Source organism: Rissa tridactyla, chromosome 1, assembly GCF_028500815.1.
Source record: "Rissa tridactyla isolate bRisTri1 chromosome 1, bRisTri1.patW.cur.20221130, whole genome shotgun sequence".
In the NCBI taxonomy this organism is placed as follows: domain Eukaryota; kingdom Metazoa; phylum Chordata; class Aves; order Charadriiformes; family Laridae; genus Rissa; species Rissa tridactyla.
In genome coordinates this window covers 121,576,631-121,598,757 of record NC_071466.1, presented here as the reverse complement: position 1 = coordinate 121,598,757, position 22,127 = coordinate 121,576,631, and the positions used below count along the sequence as shown (strand labels likewise).

Below are 22,127 nucleotides of genomic sequence, written 5' to 3'. Positions count from 1 at the left end.
GTTAATCTTTTCTTTCAAAATGATTGCAGAGCTAAGGTGACAATACCAACAAAGCCTGGAATGAATCTTTGCAGAGATCACTCACACCCTGCTAGGAGACTTTGGTGCAAAAGTACATAGTTTCAGCAAATCTTTAATGTTTTTTTTCAGTTTTGGAAGTTCTGAGAGGCTGACAGTCAGAAATTAAACGTCTGCTTCTGAAACTCCATTGCAAGACTGGCAGTTTTCCCTCTGACTTGTTCCAGAGCCTGTTTGAGCTATATATTTGCATTGTTTAGTAGCTGCAAAATGGTCTGGCAAACCCCCCAAGAACTGCTTGAACTGTTTTTCATTGGTTTCACATTTTGGTCAGGTCAGAATGCTCTTCCAGAGATCTTTCAGGAAAATGCAACTACGAAAATAAGTCAAGAAAAGGAAAATGAGGTGTGATCCCTCAAAGGAAAAGACAACTGTATGAAGCGATGGCAGTTTGCAGAGTGGCGGGAATGAATTACTGAACCTACTCAAAAGCACATCCAAAATGTTTCTTTAGAGGAAGCTGATACTTGAGCTGTTTCTGTTTTCAGATGATTAATTACTACGTGGGGAGACAGAGGGAACTGTGTATGTGTAAGCACATCTGAGAAATTTTTTTGCCACATCATGATTTGGGCCCATTGGCTTCCCTCAGCCTATTTGCATGATTTAAGGTTAATCTGTGCGGCAATTCAACAAAAGAAAACACTTCAAATGCAATCATAGTTATTTGGAGTGGTAAGAATTTCCAAAAACATAAGCCACCTAATCAGAAAGCAGAAACATGAAACACAGTCTACCAGTACAAGTTTGGCTAGCAAATGAGGTCTCCCCAGCTGGTTGCCCCACCGCGTGGTGCGTGAATGACCCATGGGCTGAGGGTTTTGTTGGTTTCAGCAACGTGATCACAGCCAGTAGAAAAAAAGAGAAACTCGGGGTAAAACTGGCAGAGCAAAAAGGCACAAAAACAACGACTCAAAACAGCTGTGTGAGCTATTTTTGTGTCGCCTCAGGTGAGGGCCAAGAGTAAGGGGTGTGCTTGTGGGATGACAGCCCTGTCTTTCCGAGGGACAAGGCTGCAGATGGAGTGTGGGCATGCAGAGATGAGGGCAACCCCAGTGGAGGAGAGGGGAGACCAAAGCTCTGCTTTTTCCCAGAGGCAGAGTATGACCTAGTCCCAGAGTTGAGCGCTTGGCTTGCTCTGGTCTCCTTACCTGCAGAAAGAGTTGTGTTACAGCAGCATCAGCAGCTCCTGGGTCTCCACCGATTTACACGTGGGGTGTAGACTCCTAACTGGGTCCTCTGAGTTACACGTTGGGTACATTTGTACTACTCATTGCAACGTGACTATTGACCTGAGCTCCTTTCCCTGGGACGAGGTCAGGACCAGGGTGGCTTTTCCTCCTGCCCCTTGCAGACTGACAGGCACCAGTTGCGCCACCAGCTTAGAAACCTGGGCTTTTATTTAGGTGCTTGCAAAAACCTAACCTGATGGAAAAGGCATTCATGAAAAACCCAGCCTTGTAACCCCCTTACCCCCTATCTGTCTAGCAGCCCAGCTGGGAAATCTTCGGTTTCTGGCTCTGACATCTGTTGTCATATCCCCCAAAATTTTTGTTGTTCAGCTGAGTGCCGGAGGGCAGAAGGTTTTTACGAAGCCCCTCTTACCGTATGTGCAGGGAGGGGGAATGTCCCCAGAGTAAGAGCGAAGTGTATAAAAAAGGGGAAGCAGCGCTCGATGGATCAGTTGCTCACTCGTCTCGCTGAGCGCACAGCTAAGATGATGGTCGCTTGCCTGCTCCTCTCCAGCATCTGGACCGTTGTGTCAGGTAACTCCCTCGTCTGTCTGTCTGTATCACTATTGTAACGGCGTTAGGGACCTCGGTGTCCCTGCCAGCCTGCTGCTGTGCTGCTGAGTGCTGCAGTGCCCACCTCGCATCCCCTCGGGGTGAGCCCGGTGGTGACAGGGCACTTGTGGCACTGCACGCAACGGCGCCACTCGCGTGGGGCTTCAGCTGTGTCACTGCTGGTTGCGTTGACAGCATCCTCTCCTTAATTTACCACCTTAATTTATAAATTTACCATTTATAAGCTGCAGGCAGATGTATGGATTTATTGCAATTTGCAAATCATAAACCAGGCGAATATCCAAGCGCTCCCAATGACCTGTATGAGTGATTCCGATGACCGATTTCATCTCCTGTGGTGGCTGGAATTTGGGTCAGAGCATCGGCACTGATTTGCTTTAGCCAGGACAGAGTTTTTTGTATTGACGGACATGGTGCTTGTACGCCTCTGCTCAGGCCACTAAAAGTGTGGGCGTGTTACATTTGTTTTTGTAATTAAAAATCATGTAGAAAAGCCTGAATTTATTTCAAACTAGCTTCCATGATCATAGTTTGTATTCTGCCTATGGCACTACTGAGCTCTGAGGAGCAAAATGACTGTCACGGCTTCACAGCTGGTTTCTTGCTCTCCTGCGGCCATCTGCCTAGCCACGGCCACAGGACCTGAGTGAGCTTTGTCGGGTGGGTTAGACAAGTGAACCTCTGGGCACTGCAGACAGCCTCACTCCTCTTTAAAACCTGCGAAGCTATTTCCCTTTCTTGCAAATTGAATGACGTTTTCAATGCTGTAACTGTCCCTGTTGATATCTCCCTTCCCGTGCTGATGTACACAACTGAACTTTAAAAACTATTATCCCAAGAGAACTGTGGAGCTGAGCTGTCAAACCTGGGAACATCCATTTTGCTTGCTCGTCCCCTTAATATTTTTTCCACATGTGTCTGTGAATTGGAAGAGGAGGTTGATTATTTCTTTTCCTTTTCGCTCGAAACCTTTAATGCTATGGCATTTATGGTATGTAAGTTTTCCATCCGTGGGCCTGCAGCAGGGTCTCAGCTGCTTCCCAGATGCGTGGCCTCAAGCCTGCGACAGGAGGATGGATGCAGTTTGCCTCTGGTCCTCCCTACCTTGATTTTTCTTTCCAGTTTTCTCTTCTCTCATCAGTCTCTGACAAATGTGGATGCAGATGTATAGCGATACATGTAAGAATTTTTAGCAGCTTTACTTCCCTTCTCACTACACCACAGGAGTGCCAGGAGAGCGGTCATGCACCGGCGGCCGTTTGGGTATTAGTGTGGCTGAATGTTTAGGGAACCTGTCCACGGGTGCCCATGGGAATGCAGTCTTAGCTGGCTGAAATCAGTCGCTCCCGACACTGGAGGTGCCTTTCTCAGTGGCACTCTCTACAGCACAGGTATCAGGCTGGCGAGATGCTTTGTGTGAGAGGTGTCAGGTCTAACCACATTCTCAGGGCAATTTTTTTGAGCTGCGTTTTCATTTTTTCCCTGGATGGAAGGGCAGAGTTGCTCTGCTCAGGAGTGAGGGGTGGCGGGGAAGGGGGGCTGTGGGCCCCTCTGCTGGGGGTGGGTTGCAGAAGAGTGGTGAGAAACACTGAGTGCAGCACCTGCTTCTCCCCCAGCCTCCGTGCAGGTGACGCACAGAAAGGTCCAGTCGGTCCAGGCAGGAGGAAACGTTACTTTTTCATGCCGGTCGGTCACGAAAGAAGATGTGCTACAGGTGACCTGGCAGAAGGAGATGGATGGGGCTGAAGACAACATAGCGACTTACAGTACAATGAATGGCCAAAAGATCGCGAAGGGCTATGCTGACCACGTGAGCTTTGCCCACAGTGAGTTACAAGACTCGGCCATCTCTCTTCATGGAGTTACCCTCCAAGACGAAGGATGCTACAAGTGCATCTTTAACACATTCCCTTCGGGGGCTGTCACCGGCAGGATGTGTCTCAAGGTTTACGGTAAGGCATCATAATTGTGTACGGGCTGTCATTTGAGGACCAAGTCATTTTCCCTGGGAAAAACCTTCCTCAACCACTGGTCATTGCTAAATTGCTGCGGGAAAGGTGGCTCAGCTTCCTCTGTATCTCCCCATCCCTCTCTGGTTTTACCTCTGATGGGAAAGCAGAATTCAACATTTTTTTCATTTTCTTCCCCTTTAAGTCAACAACAGTGAGATCCAAAAACTGATGTGTAACCCATGACTTCCTCCAAGTTCGCCTGGCCGTGTGCTGTGCTGACAGCTGGCCTGCCGCAACCATGAACCCCCTGCTCCTCTGCTTCCTTTTCACTGCTGCTCTCACCTCCTAAGCCTGGAAATTGGCCTGCGATCATAAAAAGTCAAAATGTTCAAAAGGCAGTGAGTGGCAAATGTGTGACCAGAGTAGCTGATTTTGAGGCTACAGTAAAAATGACAGTAGTCAGGCTAGGTTCGGGAAAGGGATGCAAAAAAAAAGGAAAAAAAGGCTGAAATACAGTGCAGCTTGTGAGCTTTGCCACATGTATATCTTGTGCAGGTCAGCATCAATGAGCTTCAAGAAGAGAGTTAAAACAAATCATGAATGGAGGTGGCAATATTTGGCAATCGTCAGCTAGCAAGTACAAGTTGAAATATAGGCAAATAGATGCACTGAAGAGTGCATAAAGAATGAAAAGCTGTTTATCTTTTTGAGGGAGGGCTTTGCTTTTCTGCCAGTGAGAAAGCAGAGACATTAAACATGTCCCAAGGACACCCTCTTAGCTCCCGACTTTCTCATCGAGTACTCTGATGTGGGGACGTTGGCCAAAGATCATGTCTCATGTGGAAAACATCAGTGTCTGGGACCTGCTGCTGGTGGTATGAGCCCTGCAGAGTATTATGTTTATCCCTAGTACCTTCTGCTGACAAAGACACAGACACATGCCCACACACATACCCATGTGCTAGGAGTCCTGTGTGCGGAAATAAAGATGCCCCTGGCTTGTAAGGGAAAGGTGACGTAAGCAATAGGGGAAAGGCGACTTAAGCAATAGGGGAAAGGCAGGGGGGAAATACAAGGGAAAACCAAGTCTGGAACAAAAGTTCTTTTTCCTCTCTCTTGGGAAAGCTCCTAGAGCAAAAGAGAGAAATTAGGCGAAATTCACTCAATATTTCAGATATGAAGAGGAATGTGTTCCTAAAAACACCCAGCCCTGAGTCATTCAGAGGGTAAACACTGATTTATACATTATAGGAAAGTATGGAAGCACCCTGCAGAGGGATCCCTTTCTCATTTGTCATGTGAATCTAAACACAGAGATAGATTTGTTTTGTTTTGTTGTTTTGTTTGTGGTGGTGGGTTTTTTTATCCAAGCGGGGGAAATATTTCTTCAAATGACCAGCCTTGTGGCTATGATTCGTTCTTTAGCAGAGCACTCCTTTAAAAAAAAAAAGATGTTTTTTCTGCTGCTACACACACTCCTGTGAGTATCTCTTCCTGCGTCTTGGACAAAAACACCAAGTGAGAAGGGTTTCACTTCTCCCGCAGGCAGGCACGAGCCCACTGCTCCTGTAGGGCCACTGCCAGGGGCTGGCTCACAGGGGTCATGGTGGCCTCCCTGAAATGTGCTTCATCAAACATGTCCTGGAGGGTCATCACGAATAAACCAAGTGCTTGGTACTCTGCCAGGTTTTCGTTCATATACGGCATATTTCGTTGAATCTAATTTATGTGATGCAACTCAAAAGCCACAGTTTTACTCCCTTATTCCCCAACTCATAATGACGGGAACAACTTGTCTGAACAAGCACAGAGGACTCCCCGGAATGGAGCGTGAGGCCAGCAGGAATCTCCCATGGCCCAAAGATTCAGGGCAAGGTGAGCAAGCTGGCTTACAGAGTCACCAGCTGAAAATGAAACGCTGCCATGTCTTTGCCCTTGAGAGGGGACTGCCAGGGAATTTACAAGCTGGTAATTGCCCCATTACAACAGTCTTCGCAAGAGGGGCTCTTCCAGGATGGGCACCATCACTGTGTGACGAGGGGAAGTGGAAACCACCTAAGAACTGGATACCACACTGTGAAAAAAGAAACAGGTATTACTGGAGGAATCTCAGACCAGCCTGGCTGAAAACAGCAAGTGCAAGAAGAAGCAGAAATTTCCGACCCTGTAGTCAAAACCATTTTGGAACAGAATCGTTTCAAGTCTGCTTGACAGGTCTCTTTTGAACAGCCTGCTCCCCTTCCCCTTCCATTTTGCTTTGGAAATATTTTGCTGACCTTCATCACCAAAGAGGATGAGAATGAAACTCAGGAAGAAGATACAGCGGGCAGGTACAGAGAGAGGGGGATGCGCCACACAAGAATGGAAAATGTGACTCACTGGGTCACAAAATTCCTTGGGCATTTGCTGGAGTGTCTTCAGGGACCTTCTGCCTTCATCATAGACAGCACCATTCTCCTGGAAGGCTCAAGCATGATGCAGAAATGCCATCACTATTTCTTAGACAGGGAAGCTGAAGCACGGGGCTGCTGATGAACACCCATATGGTTGGAAAAGGTTTTCTATCATCATGAGACGTACTATAATTCCTAAAATTTTTTATCAGTCTCTCCAAGATCACTGTCAAGACTTCAAACGTAAAGAGTACATCATGACCTGACAGTCCCCTTTTAATTACAGAAGGCCATTACAGATAATCAAAGCTGATGTACTTTACTAGAAAGTCCTTTTTTTCAAATACTTGGGAAAACTGCCACAGCTCGAATTTGGGACCGGTCGCATTATTGCTCTGCAAGACCACTAATGCGAGTACTTGCATACATCTCTTGCAGGTACTTTTTCATTGGAAACAAATATTTTGATGAAAGACACAAAATGCAGTTAATTTAAGCCTATGCATCAAATGTCAACAGCGGGCACACGCTAACAAACAGCATAGCAAGACTGCACTGCAAAAGCAAGCACTTGCAAGTTTTGACCATGCATCTATTACAGACACTTGCTGAGGGCAAGCTCAACCCCACAGGAGTATTTTCACATGATAATCATTCCTTGGGGTACAATGTGAGAAGAGAGAGGATTGCTTAGTCAGAAGAGCAGACGTGGAGTGCATGTGTTTCTGCCAAGATACCGAGCAATTTTTCTCATCCCCTCTGGAAACATCTGTGACAGCTTTCCTTTACTGCTTTTGGATCTCACAAGCTAATATTTGCAGTTAATGCCGTGGGTGGATATGTTATTTTTATGCATCCCGTGAGCGAAAGAAGAAGTTCAGAGTTCATTTACTAATCAAAACATAAACTGTTTGTGACACTTGTATTTTCATACATGGGACATTTTGAGAAGTTCCAGCTGAAATCCCCCTACACTTTTTTCTTGTTGCTGTCAGAGCAACACTAGTGGGTTTCATCAACTCTGCTTGTGGGGTTTGAGTTTCTGTCTATGGGTGACGCAAAGAATGAGAAGTATCTGCTTGGTTTTTTTGTTTTTTTTTTTTCTAGGCAGGCAGGACCATAGTAAATAAATGAGGTCTAGCCATTAAAAAAAAAAACCCACCAAAAAAACCCAAACAACCAAACTGATGGTATACAACATCTTGCTTCCACAGTCTGGCAGTTAGAGCTGGAAGTATCCAGACAACCTCATGAGGTGCATCTGGAATTGTACCAGGACATTATAGGTGCCAGTATGCAATTAGCACGAGCCTTTTTCCCCTTTAACAGTATCATTCGGTGTCTTCTACACCTCATTCACATGCAAATCTTCATTTACCACCCAAAGGGAAAAAGAATAATTTTTCCTAAGAAGAATAAACAGATTTATTTTTTTGTTTGTTTAAAAGTAGGATTGCTAAATAATGGTAATGTTTGCTAGTGTTGGGATAAAATTTAATTTCAGCATAAATATTGTGCTGAACATTGTTATTTTTGCTATGTAAATAGTAATATAAACATGGGGTACTACTAAATGTAGTAATAGATGCTTTTTAAATCATAGAGCATTCATATAGAACCATAGAATGTCTTGAGTTGGAAGGGACCTTTAAAGGTCATCTAGTCCAACTCCCAAATGGAGCCACGTGCCTTTATAGATCCTGGTCTGAGCAAACTGAGCTAATTAGACTGGCTTTGAGCAGGGGCTTAGACTAGACGACCTCCAGAGGTCCTTTCTGACCGAAATTATGGTATGATTTTGGGGCTGAGGAATAAATAGGTGATTTTCCACGGGGGATATATGTGTCCTTAAGTGTTCAGATCTGCCCTGGAGTTCTACCCAGGTTGAAAATAGCTTCCTGCACTCCTCCCCTTTCTTAATTCCTTGCAAATACAGCTCATATAAATAGGAATCAACAAGCAGGCTTCATGCGAGCGAGTAAGCATGAATGACGCCTGTAGTTTATCCTTCTTGCTGACTAAGATTAAATGTGACAGCATCCACAAATCTTCTAGGGTGAGAAGGAGTTCAGAACGAACGATATTTAATGAAGGCTTTGAGGGATACCATAATGCCCCCAAAACCCGACACTAGCGGGAAGAAAGTTGTATAAGCACGAAACCTTCACAGGTGAAATCCTGCGGTGTAACCACATACAAATTCACCATTACTGTGTTGCATAAATAGATGCATTTAGTCCTTTGGTGCACAAGTCTGCACATGTCTAGCAGTAACAAAGCTAATCCTGCAGACACATTTAAGGGAAAAGAACAAGAATTTTGATTCATTGGAGCAGTTCAGCCCTTTCAGAGAGAGGAGGACATGTGGTTTCATGGTTTCACTACCCGTTGCTTTTTACTTGTCCATAACCACCACTTCTCAGTTGGGATGCTGCGGCGCTGCTCTTAATAACAGAATTGAAACACAGACACTTGTCCCCTCTTGTCCTTTGTTTTTGCCAAGCTCTTCATTTCCAGACTGCTACCCGATGACTCTCATGTTTATTTGTCACTGCCGGGGCTTTGGGGAGCGGGAGGCAAGATTAGATAAGGTTGTCCTCCAAGATAAAATGGTAAATACAGATGCTCTTTGCTCAAACATGGGCAGAAAGTAACGGATTTTGTCATTTTGTGTTTACAGCCATCTCAAACCCCAAAGCGGAGGCTAAGCTTATACCCAGTCCAGACAAAGCTGAGGACTCTGAGAAGGTGGTGGGGATGAGCTGCTCAGCAACAGGGAAGCCAGCTCCAAAAATCACCTGGCGCCTTCCCAGCATCCTGCAGCAGAAACCAAGGGAGTACCACATCAGGCTCAGCAACCAGACCGTGACTGTCATCAGCAATTTCACCCACGCCCACTCCAAAATCCTCCAGGAGTACCCCATTGCCTGCGTGATCCAACACCCCTCTTTAAACGTGACCCTGGTCCTGCCCATGGACAGCCTGGCACAGGGTCAGTATATAACCCTGCTCCTGCCCTGGAGCAGGGAGAAGACCACAAAGCACCTCCTGGGGTAGATCAGAAACTCCTCCGAGAGGTGGGAGGCAGGTGGGGAAGGCATCTGAGAGAGTAGCCAGAGCTGGGCTAGGGAGGGATGGTGGAGGTGCTGAGGGGTAGCCAGACATCCTGGGTGATGGCATATAATGTCTTACTGCCCGTTGGGTTCCTGGTGTACCATGATGTGCCATGGTACACATGATGTACCGTGATGTCCTCTGCCGAGGACTCGCAGGGTTTCCCTGTCACGTAGCCTTATGCACCAACACAGTGTGCCAGCTTCGGGTAGCTCGGAGGGGCTGGGTGCTGCAACCTGACCATGGCCTCAGACCCCAAACACAGGCCTGCCGGCGGTGCCACTTGTGTACATGCTGGTATGTGCTCCCAGTGCCCCTATCTGCCCTGTCTCACCCCAGGGACTGGCCAAGGGCTGTCTGAAATGGGTTTAGGTTGTTTATTTTTTCCCTTTCATGCACAAACCGAGTACCCACTGCTTTCCCCACAGGTCCGGACAGCAGCGTGGCACCGGCCATTGCCATTGCGGTGGGGGTGCTGGTCCCCCTGATTTCTCTCCTCCTTCTCACCTGCCTCCTCCACCACTGCCCCAGGCACCTACGCGGCCCGGAGAGAAACCCAGCCCCGCCATGCTGGGTAGGTCTGCCATTCCCCGGTCTGCTGCAGGGCTCACCCCCACCGGTCGAGGGGGTCACCACCGGGACCCGGCTCTGCCCGGCCACTCCGAGTCTGGCTGCATGCTGCCCAGCCTGGGCTACGCCTGGGGCCGAGAGGGACGAAGGGATCAGCCCCCAGCCAGACGGCTAGGAAGCAGCATGCTGGGAAGGGGAAACCTGAAGGTGCTTAGCCAGGCCCATAGGCGCCCGACAGTGAGGACAGCTAGAAAACATTCACTTTCTCAATGACAAGACATGCGGCAGGGGAAACGTCACTCTGTTACTATATTCATGCACAAAAAATGTTGTGCAAGCAGTGGCCCTACCCTTGCACCATTCTTCTGCATCTCCTAAAATAACCTCCCTCCGGCATGGCCAGTGCAACTCGTGGAGGAAGCAGCTTCAAGGATGCGTCTCAAACAAAACGGGGTCTTTAGAAGAAGAGAGTGCCTCTGTGCGGAAAGCCCAGGGTGCTGCACTGTGGCAGGGGCCGAGGCGCTGCAGGCTGCCCGCCAAAGCCGTCCTGGCACAGAAAGTGAAGGAGGCAAGCTCGAGTCAGGGGTAAACGGAGTGAGGTGGCATTGTTTCAGAAAATCACAACCCAATTTTGTGCTGAAGGCACCTCAGCCTCCTCACAGGATATGCCCAGAGTACGCACCCTTACTTTTGATGGGTGTTTTGGAGAAAAAAAGCAGTGGGAGAAAATGCCATACATGTCTTCTTCCATGGCTGCCATGCCTCTAGGTACAAGCTGAGCCTGCTGGGGGGGTTGCGAGGGGAAAACTTTAGTTTCCCCTCACACAGAGAGATGCAAGGACCCATTGGGTAATGCACACAGCCTGGCTCTTTACCCCCACGCTTAAAATATTCATCTATTTTGAAGAAGGAAAAAAACCCAACAATTTCTCTTCTGTTAGGTCCTTCCTGTCTGTACCAAGGCCAAGAAGTGTGGGCAGTACGGAGCTGTGGGCAGGCGGGCTCCCACAGTGCCCCCCAGCCCCGGGGCACCGCTGAACACCTGAGCAGCTGCCCGGCCTACGTGTGCGAGAGAGAAACTTCTTATGATGGCACCTCTGGCTTCCAAGCAAACTTGCTATGGCTGTACTCCAAGGGAAATACAAAAAAAGGACGATTTATAATAGATATTTATTTATTTTGTTACACTATAATATTCCATTTTGTAGGAAAAAAAAAAAGCTGTAAAATATTTATTCAGACTGCCTGTGGGGATCAGCATAATGAAACTCATGTTTTGTATTTTCTGGAGTTTTGAAAGTTTTGCTTATTCCTTTCTGATGTTTTAACACTGCAAGTTCCAAACTGGGTGGGGTACCGTCTGAAACTGGGCAGCATTTTGTAAGGGTGCTGGCCTGGGAGGTGTTGCTGATGGATCAAAGGAGACACCCACCAGGAGCCGGGATTCAGAAGACCCATGGAGCTGCCTAGTGCGCTTCTGTGAGCTTCATGCGTTTGAAGATGTTCCCCAAAGGGCACGAGAGACCGGGCCAAGACTGCAGCCAGCTTGAACTTGTAACCCAGGTGCCGGGAGCAACAGGCTTCAAGCCAGAAATCATCAGGCATGAGGAAGTTGCCAACTCCAACTTCTACTAGCCTTTCCTAGAAAGTAATGAAAAAGCAAAGGGGAACAGAAGTGCTTCCTTCTCCCCTCTGTGGTTTCCACAGCCCCCTTCTTAATTTCCTTAACTAATCACAGCTGCCTTGTGTTTCCAGGTGTGCCACCTGCCTGCAGGGGGGAACAGGGAAATAAAAGGGCAGCTGGAGGAGTAGTAGGCTGGTTGCTGGGTTTTGTGTGTGTCGTGGTGTAGTGGCAGGTGAGTGGGAAGCAGGAGGCTGGTGGGAGTGAGGAGGTGGATGCTGCATATAGGCAAGATACACGCCAGCACAGGGTGACGTGTGTTACCTACTGCTTAAAATTCATTGCTTCTAACCTGCAGGTCAGATCTTGGCAGTTCTTCTGTAATTCCCTGAATTCCGCCCTGTGCTTGTGAAATCTTTCCCTGCAGAGCCAGGGAAGCAGAAATGAGCCCACCACCACCCTCCCAAGCCAATGCAATCTCGTAGGCAGCATGAAGCTGGCTGGTGCGGGCTGTCTCCTCTTCCGCTTGGCTTCCCAGAGCAAGTGCATGTCATCTGGGTTTTCCTCACCCCTCTATTTCAAACGTGCGCATCCCAGATGAACCAGGCTGAGTTGTAGTCAAAAAGCCAAGTAACCCAAAATGAAAGCGAGTGGGCGAGTGGAGAATGAATAAACCCAGTCCTTGTGATAAAAGGCTTTTTTAGGCTCCCTAGAGCTTAGTAATAACGCAGCTGGCGAGTGCGGGGAAAGGGGAACTGGCTGCAACTGTCACAGTCAGGAATTTGTCTCCTGAGCCCCATAACTGTCAAATGAGGAAGCTGTGTTTTGTCCAAGCTTTCCCGCCATTGCAGCTTAATTTCCTCCTCCTCTGTGAGGGAAGGGGCTGGGGCAGAAGCAGGTTTTTCCCCTGGGTTGGTGGTTTGTGAGGCAAGAGGGCAGAGCTCAGCCCCTGGCACTGTCTGGAACAGGCTGGGTGGCGTCAGCCCCCGCCACTCAGCAGGGTCCCCGCTTGTGCTTCAGGGGTTTTTTGGAGATTTTTTTTGAGTTTAAAAAGAAAGTTTCCACTAATGTTTCAACTAATGGGTCTTTTTTTTTTTTTTTAAAAAAAAAAAAGAGATAAATGAGTCTCAGAAACAGGGAGTCTGGACACAGGTAATGAAAAGGGTTTTCAGAGGGAAGAAAGGCACAAAGTTGGCAAGAAACCTTTATAAGCACAGAAAGATTGCAGAGATTACCTACTATTATTTTCTATAAGCTGATCACCTGGAGTGGGGGAAAGCAGGGTTTCGAGTCATGAAAGTATCTCTTTACGTGCGGGATTGTAATTTCTTTTGCTATTTAGCTGAATATTGAATTGTCAAAAGCTTTTGTAGGTTTCTGCCTTCAAGCACGATAGGAGTAGAGATAGAGACTGAGTGAAAGAGGAGGATATGGTAGCTTACTAGCAAAATGCTGTGCAAGAAAGGAAGACGTTATTGATCTATTTGTCTTTCACAGTATCAGAATGGGAACAGCAAATGACACCCCAAGGCAGAACACTTAAAACCAGTACGTGTATTTGCCTTCATGCTATACAAAGGCATGTACTAAAATGCAATGCCATAAAATGCTGTATGCTAGCGCCATGAACTTTGGCTTCATGTAGCAATGGAAATAATGTAAGCATATGGACTCTCTTTAACTGGCTGTTAGCTGGAAAGAAAAGTGTACAAAATAGATACAAACCACCATTCAGGGAACAAACAAGCACATGACTGAAGGGACCAGAAGTTTTTACTGTGGGTGGGTAACAGCCTAACTGCTGTACTGAGGTTTCTTTGTGATTATCTTGTGCTTATCTCTTCAGTTATCTCCGTTAACAATTTGGAAGTAATTCTTTGGAGGTTGTATTTCAGATGGGTCTATACAGATACTTAGTATTTATTTTAATAAATAGAATCTAGGCTATGAAAAGTTGCAAATTTTGAACAGGTCTTGAGAAGTAAAAATAAAACCAGTAACAAATTTAAGTGGAATGGACTGCTCTATTTTGCTACTCCAATATGAATGATATTAAGCAGGTTAACTTTGTAATTAAATGGAAGCAGAGCATGTTTTCAAAGTTTACAGGAATGTTCCACCTGTAAAGAAAACAAAAACAAAAAACCACCAAAACCAAACCCAAAACAAACGAAAGGGAAAAAAACCTAGGTTTTCACCTGTCTCATGGCTGGTCAGTTGTTGGTCTGACCCAACCCTGGCTTTGGCCCACCTCCTGTCACTGCAACTTGTCCAGCCCAGGGCAACAGTGGTGTCGACGCAGGGCATCATTTTTCCTAACAGATGGAAAAAGGCCAAGCGGGAATGCTTGTCTCTCACTCGAGTAAAACTGGCTCTCAGTAACGTGTCTCTCTCTCTGCAAAGCAGATGGGATTATTGAGCCCGGACCTCTCAGTTCTGGGATCCTTTGATCTTGGCATTAGCCAGCTTGTGTTAAGGTTTTAACTCATGTAGGACCTTAAGCCAGTGTTCTTCTAAACTGTATTTTAAATGTATATGTATTGATACATAACAAAGGGTCCTCAGGCTGTATAAAATATCCAGGTTCCTGTTTTGGCATGCCAGGCTGTTTAAGAAATGCACCGTGTTAGTATTTTTATTTGCCTGGATACCGGGTTCCCGGCTCTAAGAGAGCAGTAAGGTATAATGGAATCGCCCTAGTAGCTCTGGCTGAAGATGTGACTTTGAAATGTAGATGAAATGCCGCCCTTAGATGTTTTACAAGTCACCGGCTGAAATAGGAGGAATATTCTTTGTCTGAAATCACTGCTAGCAGAGGCATAGGACTAAGTCTACACAGTGAAAAGGAACTTTGTTTTGGTGGTCGAAGACTGAAAGCATCGTTCATTATTTCTCTGTTGTGAGACCCTGGGGGAATGATTCAACTACTAAATACCACGCCAGTGAATTTTCTTATGAAGTCAGACATGGAAGAAAATATAACTTATTGTTTTTTGTTCAGTTTTCAGCACTAAGCCCCTGCAAACAAGCTGAAATAAGAGAATTGCACTAATTGAGTGCATTTTTCCCTTTCATAAATGAGACTATCGAACCAGGCAGATAAAAATCAAAGATATGTTTTGTTTTCACTCTTAGTATACTAGAAATTAGTCATATTTTGGAAGCCATACAAAGGGCCTTCTCACATCTCCACTGCTTTCATCTTTGCCCATATAAAGCTGTGTGTGAAAGGAGCACTGAACTCTTGTCCAAGCTGTTTGTGGATGGACTCTGTTGTAGTCTGCTCAGCTTTGAAAAAAGGCACCTGAGTTTTCTGTGAAGCTTGAAGGAATCCTCAGCCTAAGATCTGTACACGATACAAGCAGCATTTTGACTTCCCTAACTTGGCAGACGCTGCAGTCTTCAACTACCTTAAGAAAAAGGGAAGAAAAGGCAGCTTTTCTAGTAAAAGAGCACTTGAAATTGTACGTGAATGATCAAGACGCAATGAAAAGCTTGCAGAAAAAAACCCAGCACCCTACACTTTCAGAGAAAAAACTGGTGATTTTTTTTTTTTCTCCAGAATATTTTATTTGATATTATCTTTCAAACAGAATGTCCAGCATCTCGTCATAAACACCCACGGTTAAATTTTAAGCTTAAAGAAACCAATTTGCCTTAGAGGCCTTGAGCCTTCCTTGTCTATGGGAAGGTAGCTATTTTCATAAGTGAGATGGTGGTGGGTTTTTTAGCTGCCCACCAGGTGAGTAAAAACATATATCTTTGTTTGCTAGAGGTTTTTCTCTAAATACCAGAATCTATACACAAAGAGGAGAAAAGGGGGAATGTCCTAGTACAGTTTTCTGAATATCTTTGCATATATCCTTCAGAACAGTTTAATTTTAAGGGTATTAAATGTAGGCTGTCCCTTTTCTAGAAAGGATTTATTAATAGAAGTAAAGTTGGCTGGTAGGTTGGCTTGGGTAAAAAAGCAGTGAGATTCAGGAGGTAAAGGTTGTTGCTTTAATCAAAAATAGCCAAGCCCATTTTACTGCCTGGATAATTAAGAGTTTCTAGAAGGGAAGAAGTGGGCGTAATTTAAGATGATTGCACCAACCTTCCCTCTCACATAGAAAAAAAAAAACAAAAAAAGCCTGAAGATATACCTCCACAAAACTCTATGCATATGACCTTCTACTGCTGCCTGCAACTGGGTCTGCTTTCTGGTCTCCAACTGGGCTCTGGGGCTGATGAGAGAGAAGCAAATGTTCTGTTCTGTTTGCTGTATCTTGGGTGCAAGATCCATGTTGCAGTGGTATTTGCGTTGGCTGCTCAGCCCTAGCTAGGGCTGGGTGTTTGCTTGAGACAGTGAGCTCGCGTCCCTCTGCGGCTGCCCTCATGCATTGAAAGTATTTGCCTGTACTCGTTCTTGGGCCTTCCTAACCAAGGAAAGTCCACATGTGACGTCCGCGGCGTTAGCTGCATCCTCGCCCACCCCTTCATTCCTTGAGTTGCTTCTGTGAGAATCCATGACGCTTGTTTTTATTGAGGTTTGTTTGATTTCTCAATAAAACGCCTGAATTTGGTTAGCAGTTCTGACCCGGGGAAAGGGACGTACGTGAGTGGCCACAGCTTTCTCCACTATGTGCCATAGGTTTTGCTGTGGAGCATCTCTTGGCAGGCTGCTAGGGCCATGCTCCGAGTCACAGCGAGGTGGGTCCTGAATGCTCCTGCCTGGCTGCTCCCCTCATGCCTGGAGCAGAAGTCAGGAGACAGGGGGGTGCTGGCATCAGAGGAGAGTGATGATAGAGCTAAACACAGGGAGAGAGGCTGAAAATCCCTGAGGGACCCTGTGGAAGGCTCTGACGTGGTGGTGTGTGCTGGTTTCACTTCCCTCATGTTCCCCTGAAGTGCAAGCTTGTGCTGCAGGGCCCAATGAGAGGCTGGGCAGAGCTCCTTCCCCCAACAGAGGTGCCAGGAGGGGTGTTCTGGAGTCCATCTTGCCTTTTTATGAGTTAATCTACAAGGTTTGGGGGGAGGCGTGGAATGTACACTCATGGAAAACTGCAAGAAATCTAAAACGTTATGCTGTCCTTCCTGGTGGAGTGAAATTCATGAATAGCAGAGATGAAGACAGACAGAATGTGTATGGTAATTGCTTTGCATGTTTTCTTGTGAAAAAGCCTTCTGCCTTTCTAAAGGAAAAACCCAGAAAGTTTGTATAGAGTATCCTTCTGTAAATGCAGCTAGAAACTTGACACAGTGCTTAATCTCCCCACTGGATTACCGTTTTGCCAGGAGCTGTGCTGCGTGGTTTTACAGCAAAACCCTTGAGCACAAGACATCACCCCTGAGCGCAGGAGCTCTGTCACCCCCATGGCTTTCCCTTTCTGGAATTACGTGAGAGGCAAATGTACTCAGGGAGGGGGGACTTCAGCCAAACCTGCCTTCTGCAGAGACTCCTTCCATAATCCAATTTATGGTTTTGGTGTGCTTGCGGGCTGGGGCGAAGATCTCACATTTACTCCATGCGAGGGGCAAGTCCTCATGAGGGCACTGGTAGCGGAGCTCAGCAGCACGGGGCTAACAAGCGGAATATCAAGTTTGGCCGCTGGGGACAAAAAAGGGTGTGCTCTTTATTTCCAGCTCTGGCAACCACTGCAGTCGGTGGAGTAGGTTGCACTAAAGCCACGCTGTGTTGTTACCTGCACACTTTATGCCGTAATTAATGATTAACTAGGCTCCCAGGACTAAAGGAGGGGACGGTTCCTGCCTGGCTGTCTGTTCCCAGAAAACCCTGGCACCACAGGTCTTCTGATTGGCCTCCGAGGAGCACTTTGAAAAAAGGCGGAAAATCGTCAACCAACTTCCAGGGCAGAGCCCAGTCGCCCTCTGAGGGATGCGGGGAAAGGGGGTGAGCTTTCCCGGGCAGTTGCTCTGTCCCACGATGCTTTTCCCTCTCCTTTGCTGGGCTGAAATATGCCTGCTGATGCTCTGCGGAGGCTGCCAGCTGGAGGAGCCGACGATGGGTGAGTGGGGAGCCCTTTCCCTGCATGAGGTTAACTGGGGAGAAGCACCAGCCTCTCTTGGCAAGCAGAGAGACCCAGACGCCATCCTGACTGAAAAATACTCATCGGTATCTGGAACAGTAGCCAGTAGTCTGGGGGCTGGTCAGCAGCAAAATCGGGAAAGGCAGGTCAGAGAGGGCAGAGTTTGTGTTTGCACTCCAGCTGTAGATTCAGCCCGTATATTCCCTTTCTTTGTACGTGTCGCTAAGCTGCTCAGCACAAGGGACGGAGCAGGTTTGCATTTCCAATGCACGTGTCTGGGTGGTGCGCGTTGCTGTTGGGAGAGGCTGGGGCAGGGGGATATCCCTCTGCAGCCGTTGGCATGCCTCCCAGCTGTGGGATGGACTGGGCTGCTCTGCCTCCCCCGCACCCTGCAGGTGGCAGCGAGATGGGAGCGGGGATGCCCTCAGGAGTGAAAGCCCCTTTCGCTGGGTGGTTGCCATGTGTTGGGTCTGTACAGGACACCTCTGAGCTCCCAGGGACAAAGATGAGCTAAGAATAACGCACTGGGAAGCAACAGGGAAATGAGCCTGGGGCTCAACTTTTCTGTGCTTGCTAAGGAGCCTGCCTGCCCTTCTGTTCCCATGCCACCTTCCTCCTCACCACGACGCATGGACAGCATAGGCTAATGAAGTGATGGCCACCCATGAGACCGAGGTGTTTGATGTCTCCCAATGTGCCACACAGCCTTGTAGTGCAGTTCCTTGCTCCAGTGCTCTGCAAGATGGGAACGCCATGACTGGATGTTCCAAGGCACTATACCCTTCTCCAACCGAGTTCCTTTTCCCAACTGAATTGATTTGGGGGTTTGCTTTGTTCCCAGGTTTGAAGGAAGCCGTGAAATCTGACCGCGTTATTGCAGCAGCTCTTGGTGGAGAGGCAACTTTCTATTGCAACTTCTCGCTCTCAATGGATGTTTTGCAAGTCACCTGGCAGAAGAGAAATGGGTCTTTCTTCCAGAACATAGCCACCTACAGCCCAAAGCACGGGCTGAAGCTGATAGAGTCATTTCAGAAGAAGGTGCGTTTCACTAGAGCAACCCTGAGGGCCCCAGCTATCACACTCCAAAATCTCACCTTTGAGGATGAGTCCTACTACAGATGCATTTTCAATGTGTTCCCTCACGGCTCTTTCAGCAAAGATATATGTCTCAACATCCAAAGTAAGTTTTCCACTAACACCTTCTCAATTTTGGGCACTCAGCACAGGTCTGATGTAGTCAGGAGTGGTAAGCCTTTATCGCCTCCACCATGTGGAGATTTCCATGCAGCAGCATCTCCTTGGTGGATAGTGTCCAGAATTGCCATGTCTTTCCTCAGTGGAGGTGAAGGTAAATAAGCTGGGAGATGCTTTCGGGTAAGAACATCTGTACAGAGAGGTTCCCCGTCCAGCTTTGACCATTAACTCACCACAGAGTGTAAAAAGTACCTTCTCTTTCTGCTTTCAGCAATTTCTGAGCTAACCCTGGAATATGATTCCCACCTGCCCACCGAGGGTCTCTTCACTGCAGTCTGCTCAGCAACAGGAAAGCCTGCCCCCAAAATCACCTGGCTGAATGAGAGAAACCTGGATGAGTCCCCTGAAATACACCGTGTCCAAAATGCAAACGGGACAGTAACAGTGGCAAACAGACTTACCTTCTCTGCCAGCCACCTCCATGCCTTGGCCTGCCTCCTTGACCACCCACAGGGAAGGAAAATGAAGGCAGTTTACCTGGAAGAAGCAAGGGAAGGTAGGCTGCATTTGTATGGAGAGGTGCAGCATGTACTGGGGAGCACTTAGGAAAGGATTTGCAATTGTGGGAGCACAGCCTGTGCTTACATAGGCATCACTAGACATTTTTCTGGGAGTTCAGACCTCAGGATGGATGAAGATTTCATGATTGGAACCCATCCAGAAGACTCCTCTCTGTGGTACCTTTGTGTCTGTATGGTGGATGTGTGCTTATATGTATATATCATAAAATCATTGAATGGTTAGTGTTGGAAGGGACCGTGAATATCATCTTGTTCCAGCTCCCTGCCATGGGCAGGGACACCTCCCACTAGAACAAGTTTCTCAAAGACCCATCCAACCTGGCCTTGAACAATTCCAGGGGTGGAGCATCCACAACTTCTCTGGGTAACCACTTCCAACGTCTCAAAACCCTCTAATAAATGTGTAGATTTGAGTGTACATATGTATATATGTCCCTCTATGTTTAGATTTCTACACATTTACAGATCTACAGTGGATGTGATCAGCTCTCCAGCAGTATCCACAACTGGGGGCTACACTGGCAGAGCAGGCCCCTGGCTGTGGAATTCTCGGGAACAACATTTCACATGGAAGATCTTGCAGGAGGGTACGTCTCAGGAAGGATGTGAGACTTGCCTCATGATAAAACTCCTTCACACAGAAAGAAAAACACAAATAGGTCAGGAGAAAAAAGGCTGGGGTTTGGTTCCCCCAATACCAGGGAAATATGAGGCATTATCAATATTTATTCAAAAAACAAAATAGTTCCTCACCTACCACAGTGTGACATTGTTGTGCTGTTCCACTCTCTCCTTTGAAGAATAAATGAGCATAAACTGACAAATGTTTCACTTCAGTCCCAACTTCTGCAACAGGACATGAAAAATATGTTGGCATCCCTCTATGTTCTATGGGAACTTACTGGTTTCTTTTTGTAGGTGCTCAGAAGAGCATGATCGTCATGGCGGTCGTAATAGCAGTGCTATTCTTAACAATCTTGATACCTTGCATCATGAGACTAAAGAACAGAAAAAGGGAAAAGTAAGAGTGATTTCCATTTTCTTGCAAATAACATGGCTTGCCTGTGTTCACCTTGCAATTTGCCTTTCTCTTTCCTCTTGGGGTTTTTATATACCTGCTCTGGGAACTTATCCTAGGGGTAACAGAAACCTTAAAATAGCAAGATTCCCTCTAAATGCCCGGAGGCTTCTAAGCATTACATGACTAGTTCACGTGGTTTTTTTCAGACTGAAGAGATGTAGTGCACCTAGAACACCTACTGCGGTGAAAGAGGAGAAAGGTTTGCACCAAGACCTAAGCGAGGAAGCCAAAAGCCTGCACATGCCGAAGGACCAGGACGTTCTTTATCAAAATGAGGTAATACAAACACCCAAGTCTTCCAGTAATTACTCACATCCTTCAAAAGCTTTGCAGTGCTTGCCTGGAAGGTGACAAAACCCTTCCATAGAGATCTGCTGTCCGCCGCTGCTGCCATGTCTTTGATGCATGGGGCAGCCACACCAGGTAGATGGCACCATACGTGCCCCATCTGACCCCTGGTAATGCTGAGGAAGGCCTGGAGCATGAAGGAGAAAAGTTAGCCAGGGGTTAGGTGGAAAGGTGGGGAAGAGGTGCTGGAAATGCCAGGAGGTCCAATGGGATGTCCCTCCTGGACAAAAGTGAGGGAGCACTGCGGAGCTGTGGTGCTGTAACCAGCAGCCTCACACAGAAGTTTCCCCAGAAAAGTCTGCCCCTGCCCTACTGGTCACACAGGCACGAAGGGGCTCTGGAGGGCTATTGGCATCCACAGACTAAACCAGTAAGTGACCACAGCTGGGAGTCACCCTCTCCAGCCAGACACTTTCCTCTGACTTCCCCCAGGTTCCCTCTTTCTCTTGCTAGTCCTGTGCTTGGAAGGGCAGCCCTCCTGTCTTCTCGTCACTTCTCTCTGCCTGATGATGTAGAGCTTTGTTGTGGTTACCACACCATTGTGCTGGGTCTTTTGCAGGAGCAGACACCAGGCTCCTCACTTCACCAAAGGGAGGCAGGTCTGAAGAGAAACATGGAAGAGAAAAACCATCACAGGCGCTTGTTTTCAGAGGAAGCAGAGAACCTGAACAGCTATGTTCATGGTGTGTTTGAGAAGGGACCTCTTGGATTATACATCAAGGAGGTCAGCTTCACACCCATCAAGGAGGACAGAAAGGCAATGGCAGGTGAGGGAGTCCAAATAACACCCCACCCTGGCTGCTCCCCAGCCCAGCACAGGAGGGAGAGCCACCAGCCCGCTGAAGGCCCACCTCCACAAGCCCAGAGGAGCACAGGGGCCGAAGGGCAGGTGGGGGAGCCAAACTAAGGACTCGGAGGAAGGAGCACCTTGCCCAGGCTGCACCCAGGGATGTCCCAGGAGATGCTCAGCCCCAGGATCCAGGTGTGAAACCCATCCAGATGAGTCATCAGTGGAGCACCTTTTGAACTGAGGAGGTCACTGCCTAAATGCGTATGGACACATGACGGGATGCAGGGGAAGAGCATTTTGGGATTGCACAGGACTTCTTATGGGACGCTTAGGGGAGGGACCAAAGGTGAGAAAAAAGGAGGAATGAAGGCGTTTGGGGGATGAAAAGGCCTGGGAAACAGCAGAGATAAAGTGATAACAGGGTCTGGTTGCATGTATGCGGGAAGCTGATCACTACGCTTGTCTGGCCATGCCTGGTGCCTGGTCACCACAGTCTGTCTTGTCTTCTCCTTAAACTCTATTTCTGTCTTTTCCTGGGTGAGGGACTCTAATCAGCGTGCATGAGTGTACG

At 47.4% G+C, this 22,127-nt stretch overlaps 2 protein-coding genes across 2 annotated transcripts; both read left to right on the top strand.

Annotated features, from left to right (window-relative positions):
* Positions 1-1,753: 1,753 nt before the first annotated feature.
* On the top strand, positions 1,754-13,485 carry LOC128915797 (OX-2 membrane glycoprotein-like). The gene is made up of 5 exons (XM_054216575.1): positions 1,754-1,844; positions 3,500-3,835; positions 8,909-9,220; positions 9,771-9,916; positions 10,854-13,485. The coding sequence occupies exons 1-5, from the start codon at positions 1,754-1,756 to the stop codon at positions 10,956-10,958; spliced, it is 990 nt and encodes a 329-aa protein (XP_054072550.1). The 3' UTR covers positions 10,959-13,485.
* A 3,931-nt stretch (positions 13,486-17,416) lies between these two features.
* On the top strand, positions 17,417-21,899 carry LOC128900420 (OX-2 membrane glycoprotein-like). Its single transcript, XM_054181546.1, has 6 exons — positions 17,417-17,541; positions 18,404-18,742; positions 19,028-19,312; positions 20,256-20,358; positions 20,565-20,694; positions 21,326-21,899. Exons 1-6 carry the CDS (start codon positions 17,460-17,462, stop codon positions 21,671-21,673), a joined length of 1,287 nt encoding a protein of 428 aa, XP_054037521.1. The 5' UTR covers positions 17,417-17,459; the 3' UTR covers positions 21,674-21,899.
* The last annotated feature ends 228 nt before the right edge of the window (positions 21,900-22,127 follow it).

Coding starts and splice junctions, on each gene's coding strand:
- LOC128915797 (XM_054216575.1), top strand. CDS start 1,754: ATGGATCAGTTGCTCACTCGTCTCGCTGAGCGCACAGCTAAGATGATG. Junction 9,221..9,770: donor CATGGACAGCCTGGCACAGG/GTCAGTATATAA, acceptor CTTTCCCCACAG/GTCCGGACAGCAGCGTGGCA. Junction 9,917..10,853: donor ACCCAGCCCCGCCATGCTGG/GTAGGTCTGCCA, acceptor CTCTTCTGTTAG/GTCCTTCCTGTCTGTACCAA.
- LOC128900420 (XM_054181546.1), top strand. CDS start 17,460: ATGCTTTTCCCTCTCCTTTGCTGGGCTGAAATATGCCTGCTGATGCTC. Junction 17,542..18,403: donor GCTGGAGGAGCCGACGATGG/GTGAGTGGGGAG, acceptor CTTTGTTCCCAG/GTTTGAAGGAAGCCGTGAAA. Junction 20,359..20,564: donor AAGAACAGAAAAAGGGAAAA/GTAAGAGTGATT, acceptor GGTTTTTTTCAG/ACTGAAGAGATGTAGTGCAC.